At 40.8% G+C, this 19,589-nt stretch overlaps 1 protein-coding gene across 1 annotated transcript; it reads left to right on the top strand.

Moving 5' to 3' along the window:
* The first annotated feature begins 2,194 nt into the window (after positions 1-2,194).
* Positions 2,195-19,589, top strand: emx3 (empty spiracles homeobox 3). Its single transcript, XM_003447619.4, is given in 4 exon segments — positions 2,195-3,500; positions 3,503-3,782; positions 14,038-14,222; positions 18,645-19,589. Coding segments are annotated over 4 exon segments (717 nt in total). The 5' UTR covers positions 2,195-3,416; the 3' UTR covers positions 18,813-19,589.

The following is a 19,589-nucleotide window of genomic DNA, read 5'->3' as shown; positions in this document are numbered from 1 at the left end:
CTCAACACAGATTACAACACAAACTACGCATGACAACAGAAACTAACCCTGATGTGGCTTCAGATTTTATTGTACTCGTGATATCATGAGCAAGCAAGGCCCGTTTTATGAAACCTGAAAATATTTTTTCTTAAATTCAGTCAAACCAGATGCAGTTCGAAAAGATAATAAAAAACCAAAACCAATTATAATCAACATTAACTTGCCTGCTAATATGGACAAACTGTAACTTATCTACAAAGCAAAATACAGGTTTAAGGTGATGACGATGGCTAATTTATCTAAACCCCCAAGGCTAATCCGGTAAGCTAGCACGTCACTTTCACATTACTTTCTTAGCTAACATTATAAACAGCAGCTACCTGGCTGTCATCACTATTAAAATAATATCTGAATGGAAAAGCTAGTCTGCTAGATTGCCCGATGACCTTACAATCTAATGTAATTCATAACAGTCTTATTTTAGCTATCAATAAATCTGGTTTGAAGCAAACCAAAGATGAATAACATCTACTTTGTACTCTAACAGCCGACATGGGAGCGTTTACCCAGCTACCTGTAACTTTGGCAGAATAGTTAACTTAGTCAGTCCTGCCTGACTAAGCCTTAATTATGCTTCTGTGTTGAATCTACAACGTAAATCATGCAAAAGGCCAATGTCGTTAGCAGCGCTTATACTTGTGTGGCCTGTATCGGTGCACGTCAGGTTACAACATAGGGTATTCAGACGTTTCTGTGGCTACAAGGGATTCATACAGAAAAGTATAAATCTAGTGTCAGCACGTAGCTGCTACAGTAATCGTAATTCAGTTGTTGTAGTGATCTAGCTGCAGCCTACTTAAAAAACAGAAATTCAGAATCTTAAATTTTCTAATGATTTAAGATTCTAATGAAAATATAACAGAAGTGACAGATTTCCTTATTTAAAAAACACAAACAACACAGGCTGTTAGCTATAAATAGCTAATTCTACCCAGTCACATGCAAAGTGTTAAGGCAGTGCAAAGAATAATATCACATTTCCTTTTACTTTAAAAAAAATATATAAATAAATAAATTTATATAAATTTATAACTGGAGATGTAATTTCAAGCTGTTATTACTATGGGCCACACTTTGGGAATCACTGATCTAGCCTGTATATCAATGACTTGTTTAATAAAATTTTTATCCCAAAACTGTTTATTATTTGTCTTATATTTTCATGTTGGAGTAATTTACATTACACATTACACGTGGTTCAGGTGTCGTCTTCACTTGATCTGATTTTCCAGGCGTTTTTTTTGCTCTCTATAAAATTAATCTCAGCACTATATCAGCATTATATTGCTATGAATCATTAGGAAAAAGAAACATTTCATTTATTTACTTTATAAAAGTGTATCTCCAGGTGTTACTAATGATGGAAAAAGCAGATCTCTGTGTAGTGATTTAACTGTGGTTATGTAGTGTTTACATGAGAAGAAATGAACCATTAAGTTTATGTAATCTGGTGGAAATGTGCTCAAAGCAGCAGCTCAGTGAAGGAGTTACATAAACATAAGAGTGATAAGAGGAAAAAAAGGAAAAAAAGTTGTTTGAGCTGTGGACTGTTTTCTGATTTTTATTCTTTTATTTTTTACTTCATGTGATTTTTCTTTTTAAATAGTTTAATTTACATAAAATAAAACTTCAGCTGACTAAATGTACTTCCCATCATGCACTGCATTAAGGCGATGACACGGTAGAGATCCCTCGATTTCACTGAAGTTTGATTGTGATGGACGTGTTTATCGCCTCGGTCACAACACGAGAGCACAGGACGTCTCGCTGCCTTCAGCTGCAGGACAAAACACATAAAAGAGGGAGTTTTCCTCTGACCTTTGACCTCCAGGGTCAATCGTCTTGTTCTGAGTCAATTGAAGTGTCACTCAGAGACACACGGAGAGCTGTGTTTTCATCACTTCAGAGGACATCACATTGGCTTTTATTCACTTCCTGGAGACTCACCTCACAGTAAAATGTAATGACTGAAGTTCAGAACCCGACTGTGTGCGAACACACTTCAGTGTGTGAGTGAAGCACAGAGCAGTGAGGTCCACGGTCACGCTTCACAGTTCGGACCTGAAGCTCTTTGTTCGTGGTCACAGAGAATACCGTGAAATTAGCGTCAAAGGTGTTCTTACGCCAGAAAAAAGGAACTTTTGGGGAATTTTTTAATTCTTTTTATGGATTTCAGGAAACTAAACATATGACAACAAATCACTGACAAAAATACACACAAGCTAGTTTTTATACAATCTGAGAACAAATCAGGGGCGTTTATGCAGCAGCATATAGATGCGCCATGTTCACAGGAAGTTATAATAAACTCACAGTTGTTACTGTGACTTCACATCATACACATTCAGGTAGATCAGCAGGTGGTCGCCATCCCGAAGCCCCTTAATAGAAACAGTTTTAGACTCATTTTTTATTTTTTCTCTTCCTTCTCATCACAAAATAAAAACAGAGGCACGAAACAGCTAAAAGGAGCCACGGATACTCTTCAGAGTTTAAATATGGTCTCATTCCTTCATTTAATTAGTTTTGTGTCCTCGTTTATGTCACTATATAAACAGAAAGAGACAAAAATAATTAGAAAGATGCACAAAACGGCTCCACGGGCCTCTTTAGCCTCATTTTCTGTCTTGTTTAATTGTTTTTTTCTTTTTGTTTGCTTCAAAAATTAAAAACAATTACTAAGATGCGCAAACTGTCTCTTAATCCGCCCACACACACCGGGGTCAACTGTTCGTCACATTTTCACGATAAATAAATTTCTTTAAGCACATTTCCCTCTCACTCAACGAACATTAGAAGACAACCAGATGATGATTTTTAATTAGACAGCTCATATTAATCATCTCTGCTATGACCTCATCACTCTGATCATCATCCTCCTCTTCATCATCCTCTTCATCACTGTCAGTCATTATCATCATCACCTTTAACATTCCTCCTCCTCCTCCTCACCGTCATCCTCTCCATCAACAAAATGGCAGTCGGGGCGGCTGCTTGTGCGCATGCTCGGCGCACACCTCTGGCAGAGAGGGCAGGTATCAGTGCCGAGGCTCCTGACTGACAGACACTCCCGGCTCGACTCACACATCAGCGCGCGGCGGCACGAGACAGGAGGACACGCGGCCGAGCAGCGCCCGGAGGATCACCCAGAGTCTCTGAGCATTTTCACCACGACAGCGGAGCTCGCCCCTGGCACAGGTGAGAGGAAACTTCGGCCCCTTCCCGGTGCGGAGTGTCCGGATTTGCGCTTTTACGCACAGCGGAGAGCCACCATGGGGGGAGTGGGAGTTTGAGCTCCCCGAGTCCGCGGACCTGGACTGACTGGACGGCGGGTCGTTGAAGAGTTGAGCGCTCGGTCTGCAGCGGTGCTCACGATGTTCCAGCACGGCGGAAACAAGAAGTGCTTCACCATCGAGTCTCTGGTCGGGAAGGACGGGAGCAGCCACGGCGGCGGCTCCGGGAGGAGCCCATCCGGCCCACGGCGCTGCGCTTCCCGGACTCCCTGCACCCGGCCGCTGCCGCCGGAGTGTTCGGCTCCTGCTTCCAGGGGAGCAACGGGAGGACTTTGTTCCCGGACATGGTGCTGCAGGAGCCCGGTACACACGCGCAGGGCCCCGGCGGGCTGCCGCTGCACCCGCTGCAGATCCCCCCGCAGAGCTTCTTCAGCCCGCAGCACCGGGACGCGCTCAGCTTCTACCCGTGGGTGCTGCGGAGCCGGTACCTGGGACACCGCTTCCAAGGTGAGCCGGGAGGAGGAAGGGTGGCGGGACCCTCGCACTCACTCCCGTGGTTTCTGTCGCGTTTTAAACGCTTCCAAGCTCTTTTGGGGTCACAGTCGGTCTCTCCGCGCTCCGTGGGTCTTTTCTCTAACGTGTGCGCGTGCGCTGTCTTAAAATAAACGGGTTCAGTGAGCAGAGAGCGCACCAAACTCCGAGTCTTCCTCGTAGTTTGACATTTAATTGTTCTCTGGTATTATTATTATTATTATTATTATTGTTATTATTATTATCATTATTATAATTATTATTATTTTTAAGCATTCGTTTTGACTGGTTTAATTTCAGTTCAGATTCAGAGCTAAAAGGATTTTGTAGTAACAGACTGAGTCACTGTCAGAGTTCAGAATCACACACACAATAATCTGATGTCATTTGGGTGTTTTCCAGACTCTAAAAACCAAAGAAGTTTCGATGAACTTTCACTGTTTCCCCTCACACACACACACACACACACACACACACACGCACACACACACACACACACACACACACACACAGTCACTATAAGTCAGAAACCCCCCTTTTCATTTGCTCCTGTGTAAGTAGGAAACTCCCACCTGTAATATCAATAATGTTATTATTTAATAATCTGCGTCTTTCTGTCGGTTTTTCTGCTTTTAACGATGTTGAATTTTTTGCTCCTCCAAACTGAATCTTCAAAGTTTTCTGATTTTATTTTCATTTTTTTCCCGCAGACAAAAAGTTTGTAATTTTAAAGCTTAGGTGAGATCGAGGCGCGCCGATTAAAGCAGCAACATGTCACCGTTAATGTATTTATTTTGCTCAGGTGATTTATGTGTTATTGATGAAGGTGATTATGGATCCAAACTTTCAACTTTTCTAAAAACAAAACAAAACAACAACAACAACAAAAAAGAAATCAAAAAACCCCGTTTTATTATTTCATCATATTTTTTTGGGGGGGGGACTAAACATTCAGAGTCTCGTTTAAAGAGTCATTTCGTTTTTCAGAGAAAACGTTTTTTTGTTTTGTTTTGTTTAGAAATTGATTTTTGGGAGCTGCTCTTTGATTGGTGATCGGAAAAAGCGCAGCAGCTAAAAACAGGCCGCAGAAATCTTTAAAATATCAATAATAAAAATCTGATCAGATCAAGTAATGAAATGTTTTTCTATCCTAAACACGGACATTTATTTAACTAATTGATTCCGTGAAGTCATATAAATAGGTCAGGTGTCTAATAATAATAATAATAATAATGATAATAATGATAATATGAAGAAGATGGCTATAACAGGACAAAAATAAAACAATAATATTAAAAAAATCAGTTTTATCTTTATTTTTTATTTCGGTTAACCATAGAGCAAGAAAGAAAACAAAAAATCCTATTTAATCATGCTACTCGATAAATAACATAAATTACAAATAAAAGGAAAAAAGTAAGTAAAACAAACATTTTGTATATTAGCTAAACATATGTAACATACACTAAACAAAGAATACAAAATTGATAAACTCAATTTTTGGCAGTCATAAAAAGTCTAATTAAATTAATCATTTAAAAAAATCACAATGTTGTGTAAATGAATTTGTGTCACTATTTATAATTTTATTTGATCTGGTTATGTTTGTAACATTACATTTTTTTAATTAAAAACAAAAGAAAAAAGCAAATTTCTTCAGGTTAGTTCACAGAAAAAATACAAAAAAAGTAAAATTTTAAAGACTAGAATAAAAGTGTGATAGAATTTGCCTTTTGTGCAATAACGATATAAATATATAGATGTATCAAACAGGGGGAAAACAGTTGCTGAGAATCAGTTCAAATGTAAATATGAAACAAAACAATTTTTATTAAATTAAAACAAAAAGTAAAATAATAATTGTTTTTGGTGCAAAACAACCAAAAAGACACGTGTACGTGAGCTCACAAACTCAAATAAATAAATGAATAAATAAATAATCCTGACACTGAACAGGCGAGATTCACCTGAGGGGCTGAACCTGAGCTGAGCTGCAGCTCGGTCACGTTTGGTTCACAGGTTTCAGTGAAGTTTCAATAAAGTTTTCGTCTCTCAGTTTAACTCTTAAATCCAGTTTCTCTGTGACATCACGTCTCAACGTTTTTATGAATCACTGCTGTTAAAAAAATGATCATTTATGAGAAAAAATTGAAACCATAAAGTAAACTCAGCTGCTTGTGTCAAACAAAAACCCGAGTGTTAGCCCGCTTTATGATATCTGCACATTTATTTTTGCAGTTATCTATGTCAGGAATATTTGTAAGATTTCTGTGGCCTGTTTTTGTTTTTTCAGTCCCATCACAACAGCTTTATTTACATTCACGACTGGATTCAGTCATCATTTTTAAAGAAGAGACTCAGAAATCTCTGTTTCAGCTTCGGTTTACAGCTGAATGATGAGAGGAAACATTTTATCCATACTATTTTTTTTAAATTATACAATTAAATATCTACGTAATTGTGGGGATTTAAGGAAAAAATAAATTTTGCTTTAAACCCTTTTGTAAATTTTCAACCAAAGGTAAACAAAAATAAATCTTTTCAGAGTTCAGTGATTAAAACAAGAGAATCTGCTGCTTTTCTTTTATGACTGTTATTTTTATTTTCAGTTGAATTAATATTTTTAGAGTTTTAAACATTCCAAGACATTTTTGGTAATTTGTTTAACCTTTTTTTTTGGCCAAGTTAATTAATTAATCACCAAAATGTAATTTCTATTTTTCCTCAGGTAGTTTTAAATCAGCATTTTCAGAGTTCACTGCCCAAAGACAGAAAATCTTTTTGTTTTTTAATCCAGATGTGTCCTTCAGCTTAGTGACATGTTCAAATTTGAAACAACAATAAACATCCCAAACACTTCAAGTTCAAAAGGACCACAGCTTTGGGATTATTTTCAGCAGCGAATCGATATAATGAACATCTGTGCCAACACGTGTGTGTGTGTGTGTGTGTGTGTGTGTGTGTGTGTGTGTGTGTGTGAGAGAGAGAGAGTGTGTAAATAGAGTTAAACTGCAGAGTTACCTTTCCCTCAGGTGAACTGATTAACCTCCCACACCACCACCATTCTGGCTCATCACATTTCTGCATTTCACCAAAATCGAGCAGAATCTCTTTCATGAATGTATTTTTGGTTGTAGTTGGAAGTGTCGTTTTCCCGCTCCGTCCTCGGCTCCTGCCCGCCGTTTTTCTGACTCTTTGGGTGTTTGGATCTTTCTGCTGTAATCTTTAATCCTGTTGAGTTCTGCTGTGGTTCTTTGTGACTCCTTGTGGCAGTTTTTGTGTTTTTGTGTAGTTTTGAATTTTTGTGGTTGTTTCCTTTGTTGCAGATCTGAAGTTGTTTTGAGTTTTTCGTTTTGCGTCCCTCTGCGGTCGTGTTTTCGACTCTTTGCTTGACGTAACTTTACAATAAGATGAAACTAAGTCGACGTGTTTGGAAAAAACCCAAAAATCAAATGAGTCAGGTTATTGTGTTTTTTACATTTCGTAATACTTCTGCTGATTTTCTGTGAGCGCCTGTGAACCATCAGTTTTTGGTTCTTTTATGATTCCTTTTGTTGTTTTTGCTCAGGCCTTCTGTTTGTTAACGGCAGCCAATCCAAAGAAGGTTGTCTTAAAACGGGGAGGAGCTAAAACTGCTTTTGTCAGACTGAGGATGAACAGGCTGAGATACTGGAGGATTATGGAAATGAGCAGTACGGGTCGCCTTCATCATTAAACCCTTTTTAATTTATTTTTTCTCAGAAAAGTGAAATCTGCGTTTAAAGACCGTTAACCTTCAAACATGGCGGCGTGTGCCGTGACCCACTTCCTGTTTATTACAGACTAAAATCTGAACTCTGGTGATGTTCAGCATCTGTTTCAAACGTGCAGATGTGACGTACCCGTGACATGTTTCCTGGTTCCTGAAGCACTTTAATCATCATTAATCAGACATTTATATTCACACATCTGCTCATCTGAAGGCTTAAAAAGACTTAACTGACAAAATAATCAACAGCCCACAAAAATACTTTGTTTGTTTTTTCAAGCTGAAATATGAAACTGTTGGAGATGGATGCTCTGAATTTTTAATGAACTGTAATTTAAGTTCAGCCAGAAAATCGTCTATTTAGTTTCTTCAGAAACTTCAGAGCTCAGCTGATAATTGATTGTAATGATTCACGATCGATGGAGCTCACAGAGGAACATTAAAATTGATTTTAAAAACAAAGAGAAAGTATCTGCAGGTTGCTCTGACCCCTTTCTAAACTAAAACATTGATTCATTGATCACTTTTGTCACTTTTCGAGCAAAGAACAATTAAAATATCCACAGTTTCAGATTTCTGCATCTTAAAGAGAAGTTGTTTTACATTTTTTTGTCACTGTAAGCTGAGTTTTTCGCTCGAGGCTTCATCTTGAGCTCAGCTTTGGATGTTTAGCTGCAGTCTCTTTAAGCTTTCCTACAAACTACGCAGACATCATTAAAGACGACCCTCACGGGCGTCTTTAGTTGTTCTTACTTCAGTTTGATGAGCGACAGTTCACCAGTTTCATCCTGTCTCTCAGCTCCAGAGAAACTTTTCATGTAAGCCTGTTTGACTGAAATCATGAAAGAGAAAGTTTGAATAATCCTGCTGACAGACTGGACCGGTCACATGACCTGCTTCTCTCCATCTCGGAGGTGAAAACCCTCCAGCGAGGCTGCAGGCGTTGGTTCTGCCACGTGAAGCTGATGTTGATGGTGTTTTTGAGGGTGCGTCAGCTTCAGTCTCGCTGTGGGCGCGCTTCTTTATTTATGTGAAGCTAACGATTCAGCCTCCTCCAGATGTTCTGGCTTATTTTGTGTCTTTTCTTTTTGGAGGTGACCTGATTAAATGTTCTTCTTCACATCTGGCAGAGATTTTAAATGAACATGAATGTGTGCACAGTGTTTTCTACATTTTAGAAGATTTTACAGTTTATTTGACGTCATAAACTCCTGGACTTTAGTAGTTCTGTTTGAAATAATTTTGTTTAATATAATAATTTCACATTTCCTCGTTTATTTATCTGAACATTTATTAGAGCGCACACGTATCATTTTCCAGTTTTAAAGGACGAGAAAGTTCCCGTCAGGGTTAGTGCAGTGCAAGTAAAACTAGTTGATAAAAATATTTCAGGTACCAGGTTAAAAAATATAACTGCATGCTTAAATAAAAACCTAATAAATAAATAATAAAATGTAGGATAATGTGTTCAGTTTTATTCTTTGTGCATAAACGGGTGAAGAGCTTTGCAAGGCTTTGCTTGTGGAAATCAAGGTAACACTGAAACTGATAAAAACTCACACAAACAATTAAAACAAACAAACAAACCGCAGTGAGTCTGCAGGCGTTGACTTTGTCGTATTTTTGTGTTTTGCTGGTGTTTCTGTGCTGTTTTCCAGCCTTCAGCTGCTTCTCTTTGTTCTACTCGCTCGCCTTCCCTCGGACTCTCACGTGTGACGGGGACAGTCCGACTGTAAATTGAACTTTTATGTGGTGGAGACGGCGGCGTTCGGCCTGATTCCACTGCAGAGTATGAAACTTTAGGTGGAGGCGGGAAACAAAAGAAACAAGCAGAAGCTTTTAGTCTGGAATCTGAAACCATGTTTTTACACGGGGACGTTACATTTGAGCTCGAGTCGGTCACGCTTTACCTCTGCTGGCTGTTCCAGATGTTTGTGGAACTTAATTATGAAATAAGGACTAAATGATGTTTTCTTGTGGCGCCTTTTCTGCTGCGTTTTTAACTTCTGATCTGGAGGTTATAAATTATTCTCAAAGCTTAACAAGAGCTACGTTTTCCTGAATTTCCCATTTTTATCAGCTTTTTGTGCAGTACTTTAGGAGGTTGTTTGTTTAATGAAGGACTCACGGTTCATTTTTTGCTCTTAATGGTCATAAAGGAAGAACAACATGTCGCTCGTGTGACGTAGATGCAGCTGAGAGACGTGAAACTGACCTGATGAAGGCCGCGCGCCGAAACGTGTTGGTCAAGTCAAGTCTTTATACTGAAATGTCGCTGAAGCTTAAACTTCTCCCTGTTCTCTCTGGACTTTCGAAGCGGATGAAGTTGTGCCAGAGACCTGTGTTCTGTTTTCAGAAATGTTCGTGCCGTGTCTGTGAAGTTCGACTCAAACGTTTGATCGACAGTTTTTATTTAGAAGACGTTTTTAGTTTTATTGAAAAGCAAATTTACGCAGCTTTTGTTCAACTCGGAGACAAAATCACAGTTTTATTACCAGGTGTAAGATTACAGGTGCAGCGGTCAGCACTGCTGCCTCGCAGCGAGATCTCCGGTTCTTCCTCCCAAAGACATCCATGTTGGGTTAGCTGATGACAGTAGATCAGCTTTAGGTGTGAACGGTTGTCTGCATCACCTGTCCAGGTGAACCCCACCTGTGTTGACTTTATGAACAAGCGAGAGCCTGACGGACGTTTCGATGTCACGTTTTTATTTTATTTTATTTTTGAGTAAAATTCATAAACTGACTTTTATTATTTGTTAAAAATTTAAATCCTGCCATCGAACCGACTAACACTTTCTTCTTCTTGTGTTTCAACCTTTCCAGCGCGCTCGCCACCTCGAGCCGCTCACCGCTGATTTTTCCCGCCATGAAGCTGCCGCCTCGGAGCTTCGCGACCTTTGACCTGCCTGAAAACCTCACCGTTGTTACATTAAAACATCATTTGATACTCAACAGAACTATTTGCAAGGCGAGGCGGCCATGAGTCACGCCACCTGAGTCCGCGTTTGCATATGAATGTCGCTTTAGAGACGCTAAGGTGGGATAAAAGGCGTGAGAACGTGTCGGCCATTGTCCTCCTCGCCTCCACGAAGCCGCCACCGTTTTTGCGTAGCGCGCATCGTCGGTGGGCAGAAGTCGGATTTGTTTTTATGTAAAATATTAAGAAAGATATTTCCGTGCGATTTTAATAAACGGTCAGAAAACGAGTCACACAAAGAGAAGCGGCGGCGACGCTCTCGCTCAGATTTCTTTCACCGCGCGCGTCTCATAAACAAATGAGCGTCTCGTTTTCAGCCTGTGATCGGTAAAACGATGATTCGCCGCAGTAAAATCTGACCGCAGATCAGATTTAAGCACGTGTTAGCAGGAAAATCAGCTTCATCATCTTTGTTTCACGTAGCTAATTTACATTTCTGTGGCTGACGTCTGAAACTGAACCCGTTTCTGTTCGGCCAGTTTCTCAGATTTACACGCAAGAAGTTGTGGCGCGGTCAAAAACGAGTCCCGGCCGTCGTCTTCAGACGTCCCGTTTTGTTCAGAGAAACAAAAATATTCATTCAAAGCTTTAAACTGATGATTTTTCTGAAACTCAACCGTTCGCCTCACGTTCCTCGTTGGTCAGCAGCAGATTCGTCTCTTTGTTCAGGATTTGAACTGGCGAACGTCTCCTGACGGTGATTGGACATTTGGACGTTTCACCTCAAATCTATGCAATTCAATTCAGTTTCATTTATGCAGCGGCAAACCACAGCAACAGGCACCTCAAAGTCCAAAACAGAAGGCGGAGAGTCCCGGGTGTTTAAACTCTAGGTGGCGTCGTTCTCTTTGACCCACTGTTATCTGTCGTCACCTCTCCAGCGTTTGTTTGTAGACCTGAAGAAGCCTCTTGGATGTGAGCTGAAACGTCTTCAGACACTTAAAGAGGTCCAGTCGTTTTCTTTTCAGCCTCTCAAGTCTGCCATGACCTCTATGACTGAGAACCGACACGAGCGGCACATTTTCACATCCACGTTAGAGTCACACTGAAATTTAGACTTTTTACCTGTTTGGTGTTGCTAAGGAGAAATCTGATAACGGGAACGAACGCCTTTTAGGAATGTGGGTGAAATCCACCCTGACCCTGGTGACCTGCTGGTGGTCTGATGGATGTTTGCAGGTTGAGTGAAGACAGGAAGTTTGCACTGAGTTTGCCTGACAGCTGGAAGGATCTGACGTAAAGATAAAGGCGGACAGTTTCAGCTCCCTGCTGTCATTCGTCTTCGTTATGGATAAAGGTCGGGCGGTTTTAAGATGATTTTCTAGCATCTTTAAAAAAACCAAAATCTTAGGGACTGTTTTTAAATTGCATTATGTAGAAAACTTGCTGACCTCGGTCCTTCAGGTGTTGTAAAGTAAATATCTGATCCTGTGGCTCTGTGAATGTCCAAACATGCGAGTAATTCACTTCAGGAAGATGAAGGAGAACCGAAACCTGCTGTTTAAAACAGTTGATCTGGATTTGGTGCATGGTGTCATACCTGGGTTTGGATTTTTATTCCATATTCAAGCTTTAATCTGTGTGAAAGCCTTCAGCTGGCTTTAAAGAATAATCTGTACGTTGTTAATGACAAACTAGAAATTAAAGTCTACAGACCTCCAAATATTTCAGGGACTTGAAGCGTCCGTCGTTCTGTGCATCCCTGAGCTCCAGGCTCACAGCTGTGGCAGCAGACATTTACCCTCAAACATCTCGAAGACTGAGCTCTGCGATTTTTTCGAAAATCGAATTTTAAAACGTGAAAGATGTTTGAGGTTTTTTTTAAAATCCAAAACATTTTTTTTTTCATTTTTAAAGCTTTAATAGAAAAAATAATCACATATGTTCACGAAACTTGACTACTTGTTCTCTCAACGCCGTCATTTAGGACCAAAGTAACCTGAAAGTTGGCAGTTCTGACCCAGATGTGGCCCACATCTGTAGTTTTCTTTAGGCCTCCGCTCGTCCACAGGTCCTCCTTAAACAAGCACGGCAGGTGTGCGGCGACTTGCTGATGCCCAGACGTGTCCACCGCCTGTGTTTTAATGTTTGTTTCCCCTCATTTTCAGATTCCTGCCTTCTTTTATCTAATCTCACATTTTTTCTTTGGGCTCCAGATTTTGCTGCTTTGCATTTCCATGAAGCACTTTGTGACGTTTGTCTGTAAAAGCTGCTTCTCCCAGCTGTTTGGGACTAAAGCAGTGAAATAATTTCCCAGTTTAAAGCCTGCCACATGTTCACGTTTCATTTCCTGGTTTATAGATTTTAGTCCCACAAACTCCTGTATAAACTTATAAACGATATCCAGACCTCTGACATTTACCTGGGCACAAATTAAAGAGAAAACGGCAGCGATATTCAGATTTCTGTTCTGGAAAATTATCCAAATGAGTGGCGATTTCAGCAGATAAAGCTTCATTTGCATATTTAAAATTAACATTTCAGAAAACATGAAACACAAAACATCATTCGCGGGATTCAGCTGGGAAAGTTTGACGGTGCAGGCTGCGGTCAAGCTGCACATGCAGATGCAAATGTCAAACAGACGAGGTGTTTGTTCAGATTAGTCAGAGCAAACACACACACACACACACACACACACACACACACACACACACACACACACACACACACACACACAGCGTGCTATAACAATGACGAGCTGTGCTGCTGCACATTCCTGTCTCTGTGAGGATCAGCGTGCGATTGCTACCAAAACGTCACCTCTGTAGTTATCATTTATTAATGCAGCACTACACTTTTCTTGTCACGTGCTTTCAAACCCTAATGAGATGAAGTAGAACAACTAAATTAAACCCAGACTCGGAGGGATCGCGTTTAAAAAAAAAAGAAATAAAATGAAGATCTGAGAGCTGAATTTGGTGAAAAAGAGTCAGCTGAACACAGAAATGTTGGTAACAGTGAGTCGCTCAGTGGCCTGAAATTATTCCCACTGCTGTCAGCGCTCATCTCAAGATGAGTTAGTATTTTCACAGCCTGCTGTGGCCTGGATTTTTCCTTTAAGGCTACAAACTGTCCAGCTGTGAGCCTGCAGGCTCCGCTTGGGGTGTTTTAATCAGAAAATAAAACGTTTGTGAGTGTTTGTGTGTATTCAGACTTTATTTATTCTCCTTCATGTTTGCACCTTTAACCTCCGGCAACAGTTTTTCCTCCACTGATGCAGTCAAAGAGAGCAGCTTTGCATGATTCACGATTCAAAATAATCCTTCTTTATGTCACACTGAACAGTGACCAAGCCTCTCCCTTCATCCTGCCTGGAACGAGCTCCTCCTCCTAACACCAGCTTTCCTCCAATTGGCCCCCCCCCCCCCAATCACATCACAAGTATCCAAGATTAGAAAAAAACTGACAAACTGAGTGGTCGGAGCAGCAGGGATCACTGGACATACACTAAACTCATTGCTACAAACTAACTCAGCTCTGTGTGTGTGTGTGTGTGTTCAGGTGAGGACAGCAGTCCGGAGAACCTGCTGCTTCACGGTCCATTCTCCAGGAAACCCAAACGGATCCGGACGGCGTTCTCGCCCTCGCAGCTGCTCCGCCTCGAGCGAGCCTTCGAGAAAAATCACTACGTGGTCGGAGCCGAGAGGAAGCAGCTGGCCAGCGGGCTGTGCCTGACCGAGACGCAGGTAGGCATCATGGGAAACCGAGCAGGAGGAGCAAGGCATGATGGGAGGGGCAGGTAGATTTAGCAGAGAAAATTATGAATTCACAGTTTAGCAGAGATTAAAAAAAACCCTCTGAAAACTGCAGGGTGAATTTAAACGAGATGAACTGATGAAAATGTAAAAAAGCATCAAAACATGAAAACGCGCATGAATACATAGACTCTAAGTTTAATGAAAAGTGATGAATGAATGGATGAATAAGCAACGAAACACTTACATGGGTCATAAGTTTCTTCAAAATTAAAACATTTTTGGAAAATATGAGTGAATGAAAGTTAAGATTAAATCTTCCACCTGAAATATTAGTGAATGGATGATTGATAGAGGCATGAACAAGTGACTAATAACAGTCTACAGTGAAACAAAAACCCCTGAGTGAATGAATGAATGCATCATTTATAAAAAATTAATGAACTCCATAAAATGAAAACATAATAAAAATGCTGAAGACATATTAATGAATGAATGAATGAATAAAGGGCAAAAAGCAAAAAACTCTACAGAAACAACAAAACTGAATGCATGAATATAAAAGAAATTTTCTTTTTTTTACTACTCTGTCTATGAACGGATGACCTGAAACAGAGCAATGTCTTTTAGATGAAAGCATGAATACATCAATTAAATAAAGTAATTCCTGCTGTTTTTGAAAATCCACATAAATGAATGAATGACGAGCTCGAGAGTCCATCCTGTGGATGGATGAATAAATTAATGAACTTTTTAATGAACCACACAAATTTTGGCATGTTTGTGAAAAAAAACATCTAAACACACCACAATGATTTCTTTTAGGCCAAATGAATGAATTCATGAATAAATTATTGTCTGATGAATGTGTGAACCCAAACTGTACCAATGCCCTTTAATGAATGAATAAAAACAATCCAAGAAACAAAGATAACAAAGCATATTTCTTTGTGAGTGAACAAGTGAAAAAAATAAAGGTTAATTAGCATAATATGTTATTTAATCTCCTTTGAATTAATGAATGAATGAATTACTTAATGGGGTAAAAATAAAGAATGTACTCAAATGGTACCCAAAAAATCATCTTTGAATAAAAAAACGAAGAAAAAAGAGGTTTTTAAAAGCTAAACGGAGACGAAAGGTTTCATTCAGAATGGATGGATGAGTGGATGAATGGGTGGATGAATGGATGGATGGATGGATGAGGATAAACTGCCCAGAAAAAATGATATTTTATGCAAAAGCCAAAGACTGAATATAAAAAACAAAGTACAGCATGAGAATAAGAAGAGGTGAATGAGTGAATCTCTTAAATAAAAAGACTCACAGTGTGAGTTTGGGATTTGAACCTGTAACCCTGCCTGTGTTGGTGCCTTGCTCGCCGAGCTCCTCGCCATCCGTCGGGACGATGCTCTGTCAGGCGACAGACTGCTGGCGGGGATCCAGCCCGGAGGAATGGTGGGGGGAGGAGTGAGTCGACGGTTAGTCAGCTCCCGCTGCCTTTTCTCAGGGCTGATCGACAGTGTTTGTCATCGGGTCGGGGCGGTGATACGCACCCTGACGCCAGTGATTCACACACCTTTTTTTTATGAGCTAATTTCACAACAGAGGACAGGAAGACAGGCAGTGAGTGATCCATCAATCAGCTGGGAATCAGCCAGCAGCGGTTATTAATTGCACATAAATCACAGCTCTTTGCAGTAACGATCGAGTCGCTCCTGCAGGACGTCTCAGGGCTTTCCTAAAACATCAGCTTCAATAAGGCCACTGCTGGGGGGCCCCGATGAGGGGCTGCAGTAGGAGTACCGCTTACAGTGAGAACACCTCGAGGGCATGTTGGTCTAACACAGTGGTGTCAAACATCTGGCCCGTGGGCCACGTCAGGCCCGCGGTATAATTATATCCGGCCTGTCAGTATGCCGGAGCCAAATCTTCAGCACTGCAGAGAATCCATGCAGGCAGGAGCGGGACTTTATTTTGAAATGGAAACCATGCAGCCAATCACATGCAAAGATAGACTGGGATCATACTATTATGTGAAAAAAGGAAGGGGGGCAGACAATAGTGGTACAGGCCAGGTGCACAGAGAGGCGGGGAGTCTGATTTAAAAAAAAATCATAATCATATAATTTTTGTCCTGTTTGATCTGCTGCTCATCGCAAACAAGCACAAGCAGACATTTTGGACTTTTAACTGTATTTTTACAGCTTTTCCTACTGATAAAAAACTCCCTTATGGCCATTCATACTACACAAAGTAATTAAGCAAGAAACAATTAAATGACAGAGAAGTTTGTTTTTCACTTTCTATGGTAGACGTTTCTGAAAACAAAAAACTGGACAGTGTGGGCGATGAGCTACCACAACTTTTTCCGTAATTTTGCTGACAAATTTCTTTCTTTGTCTTTATCGTGTAGAAACAATTAAATAAAGGGGAGTTTCACTGGTCCACTGATCAAAATGGGCTGTATGTGGCCCTCCATGTAAAACGAGTTTGACAGCCCTGCTCTAACATTTGCAGCATCCAGCCTCGGAGCAGTTTATTGGTCGATCTATGTGAGAGTGAGGACATCCTCCGTCTAGAGTTTAAAAAATGAACTTAATGTTTTATTCACTGAGGCTTCAAACCAACGACTGAGGTCATGAACTCATCAGGAAGGTGCTCACCGAGGTCACAGGTTACGGCAGACTTCTATATAACCTGAGCATTTATCTAACAAGAGTTATGTCCTGGTGGCCATCACAAAGAAAGCAGGGTTAAGGCACCTCTGCACTGGCTTCACTTTTCAGACCTGGACGGTGCTGTCTCTCGATCTAAATGTTCCAGTGGGATTTTCCAGTTCCTGCTGGCGAAGCTCGAGATATTCCCGGACTAGGTGGGATATATAATCTACCCCAGCATCTCCAAAGACCTCCGAAAACATGACCTGAACAGCAGGAAGAGCTTGGTTGTCCTGCTGTATCCGACAGAGCTGGAAAAAGCTGACGTGCTGCTGGAGAAGCTGATTTGGGTAGTTAGTATCCAACACCTCATTCTTAGGGATGGAGGACAGATTGAGTGACTGGTTTTGGTTAAAGTCCAGTCCCTCCCTTTGGGGCTACAACTCTCTCCCACACAGGTTAGTCATGAAGCTTCAGAGAAGTGTTTAACTTCCAGACTGAGGCAGATTTGTCGTTTCCAGCCCCGAGGCTCTGAGAGGAGCCTCATAATCACTTTCCTTTGCTTCATCTGGAGACTAAGGAGCTCCTGACTTTTCATTTAGTTTGAGAGCGACGAGTGTGACTTGTGGTGCTAGAACCCAGCAGGAAAATCAAGTCTCACATTTCTTTTTATCTTTAACTGCCTTCTCATTGAGGGCTCGAGGATCTGATATTATTAAAGTGTCACCTGAGGCCTTTGAGAATGATGTGTTTCTATCATGTCAATCTGGATCCTGGCATCCAGATTTACTGTCGATTCAGTCAGAAGATTGTGCAACGTGAGCTCGCAGCCAGCTTGACGAGTTTTAACAGTTCTGCATGTCACAGCCGTGTTTTACCAGCGTAGAGGTTTTAAATCACTGCGAGGCTCACACACGTGTACCATCAGCATTGACGGCAGCACAGGATTCCAAAGAGTAGCTCTCAGAGTTCTCAGGTATTTATTTAAGTAATACTTGGTGTACTCTCACGTGTGCAGAATAAACACACCTTCACTTTGTTGTGCAGTACCAGCGTCTTCAAGTCTTCTCGGGAATCTGATCTTCCATCTTTAAATACTCTGCTGTTCTCTGTGCCATTTACGGACTTCCATCGTCATTTCAGATCTATCGGGTCTGACGAGCAACCCCACAGCATGATCATAACTTCACCGTACAAGATAAAAACTAAAAACTAAAACTAGATGTGAGAAAAGAAAACCATTAAAAAATTTGACATTTGTGTGTTTGCAAAACATCTAGAAAATAAGTTTTCTGAAGATTTTTCTGTGTGAAAAGAATCCAAACCACAGGAACGAGTTTACAAACTATGGAGAACAGTTTCTAAAGGTTTAAGATGGTTGGACTGTTCAGTCTGATTCTTTCATAACCCTCGAGGAAATAATAAAGAGTACATATTTATTTCACTTTATACTGACAACCGAGGTCAGTTTAATTCAAAGTAAATGTGACGGAGAGAAGAGCTCTTTAAATTCAGAAATCTAAAAGGTCTTCTTCACACGAGCTGTAGAGTTTGTTCGGGTTGTTGATCATACATTTATGGACAAGAAATAAAATGTGAATAATTTTAATAAAATCTAAAACAATAAAAGAGGCTCTTAATCGAGTCTAAGAGAGGGAAACTAGTTTTAATGGAAATCTTTTCTCCCTGCACCACAGATTGAATAATGTCTTTATTCAGGTGTGCTCAGCCCTACATGTGTCTCTGTGTGCAGGTGAAGGTGTGGTTTCAGAACCGCAGGACGAAGCACAAGCGGCAGAAGTTGGAGGAAGAGTCTCCTGAAGCTCAGCAGAAGAGGAAGGGCAGCCAGCACGTGAGCCGCTGGAGAGCCGCGACACAGCAGGCCGGCGGCGAGGACGTGGACGTGATCAGCGAGGACTAGAGCGCAGCGATCGCACCGTCACGAAGCTGTCGATACACAGAAACACACACACACATACAGAAACACAGAAACTGCTCCAGGGTCAGGATAGCTGGAACGCACCTGCAGGACTTTAGTGTGTTCAGGCACCTCAGAAGGTACACAGCTTTTATTTTGAAAGGCACTCCAGTTCAGTTCTTTGCATGAGGTGAAATATCAGCATCAGGACAATCAAATCTGCTTTTCAGGTAGTTTACCAGGATGTAAATAAGTTCACCTTTAATGTGATTTGAAGTCACTTGAATAAAATGAGCCAGATTTTTCATCCAGGTAAAATAAAGCGGGCGGAAGCGACAAAGCTTTCAGTCGGACGTTAAAACCAAACTGAAGCAGCTTCAGTTCACATGAAACACAGTGCATCCTTATGTCCGAGAGCCTGGACAGTAGACGCACCACGAAGTCCTCCTCAGCCCTCAGTGTCTGAGGTGCAATGTAAATTATTCTTAATCTGACAGAATGACTGGCGACGATCCCCTCGATCTTATTTTGGAAGTTCACTAAATGCTAACTCGCTTGTCCCGCCTCTTCCTGTAAATCACTGTGTTTTAGAAATTTTAGAGACCCAAAAATATTTAATCCCTGTGCAGGCTTTTTTTTTTTTGTACCACAACATTAGGACAGTTTTTATCTGGAGACTCATAGCACGCACACACACACACACACACACGCACACACACACACACACACACACACACACACACACACACACACACACAGAAACTGACAGCTTACCTTTCC

This window comes from Oreochromis niloticus, linkage group LG2 (assembly GCF_001858045.2).
Source record: "Oreochromis niloticus isolate F11D_XX linkage group LG2, O_niloticus_UMD_NMBU, whole genome shotgun sequence".
Classification (NCBI taxonomy): domain Eukaryota; kingdom Metazoa; phylum Chordata; class Actinopteri; order Cichliformes; family Cichlidae; genus Oreochromis; species Oreochromis niloticus.
The sequence above is the reverse complement of the archived record's forward strand: the minus strand, read 5'-3'. Positions and strand labels throughout refer to the sequence as shown.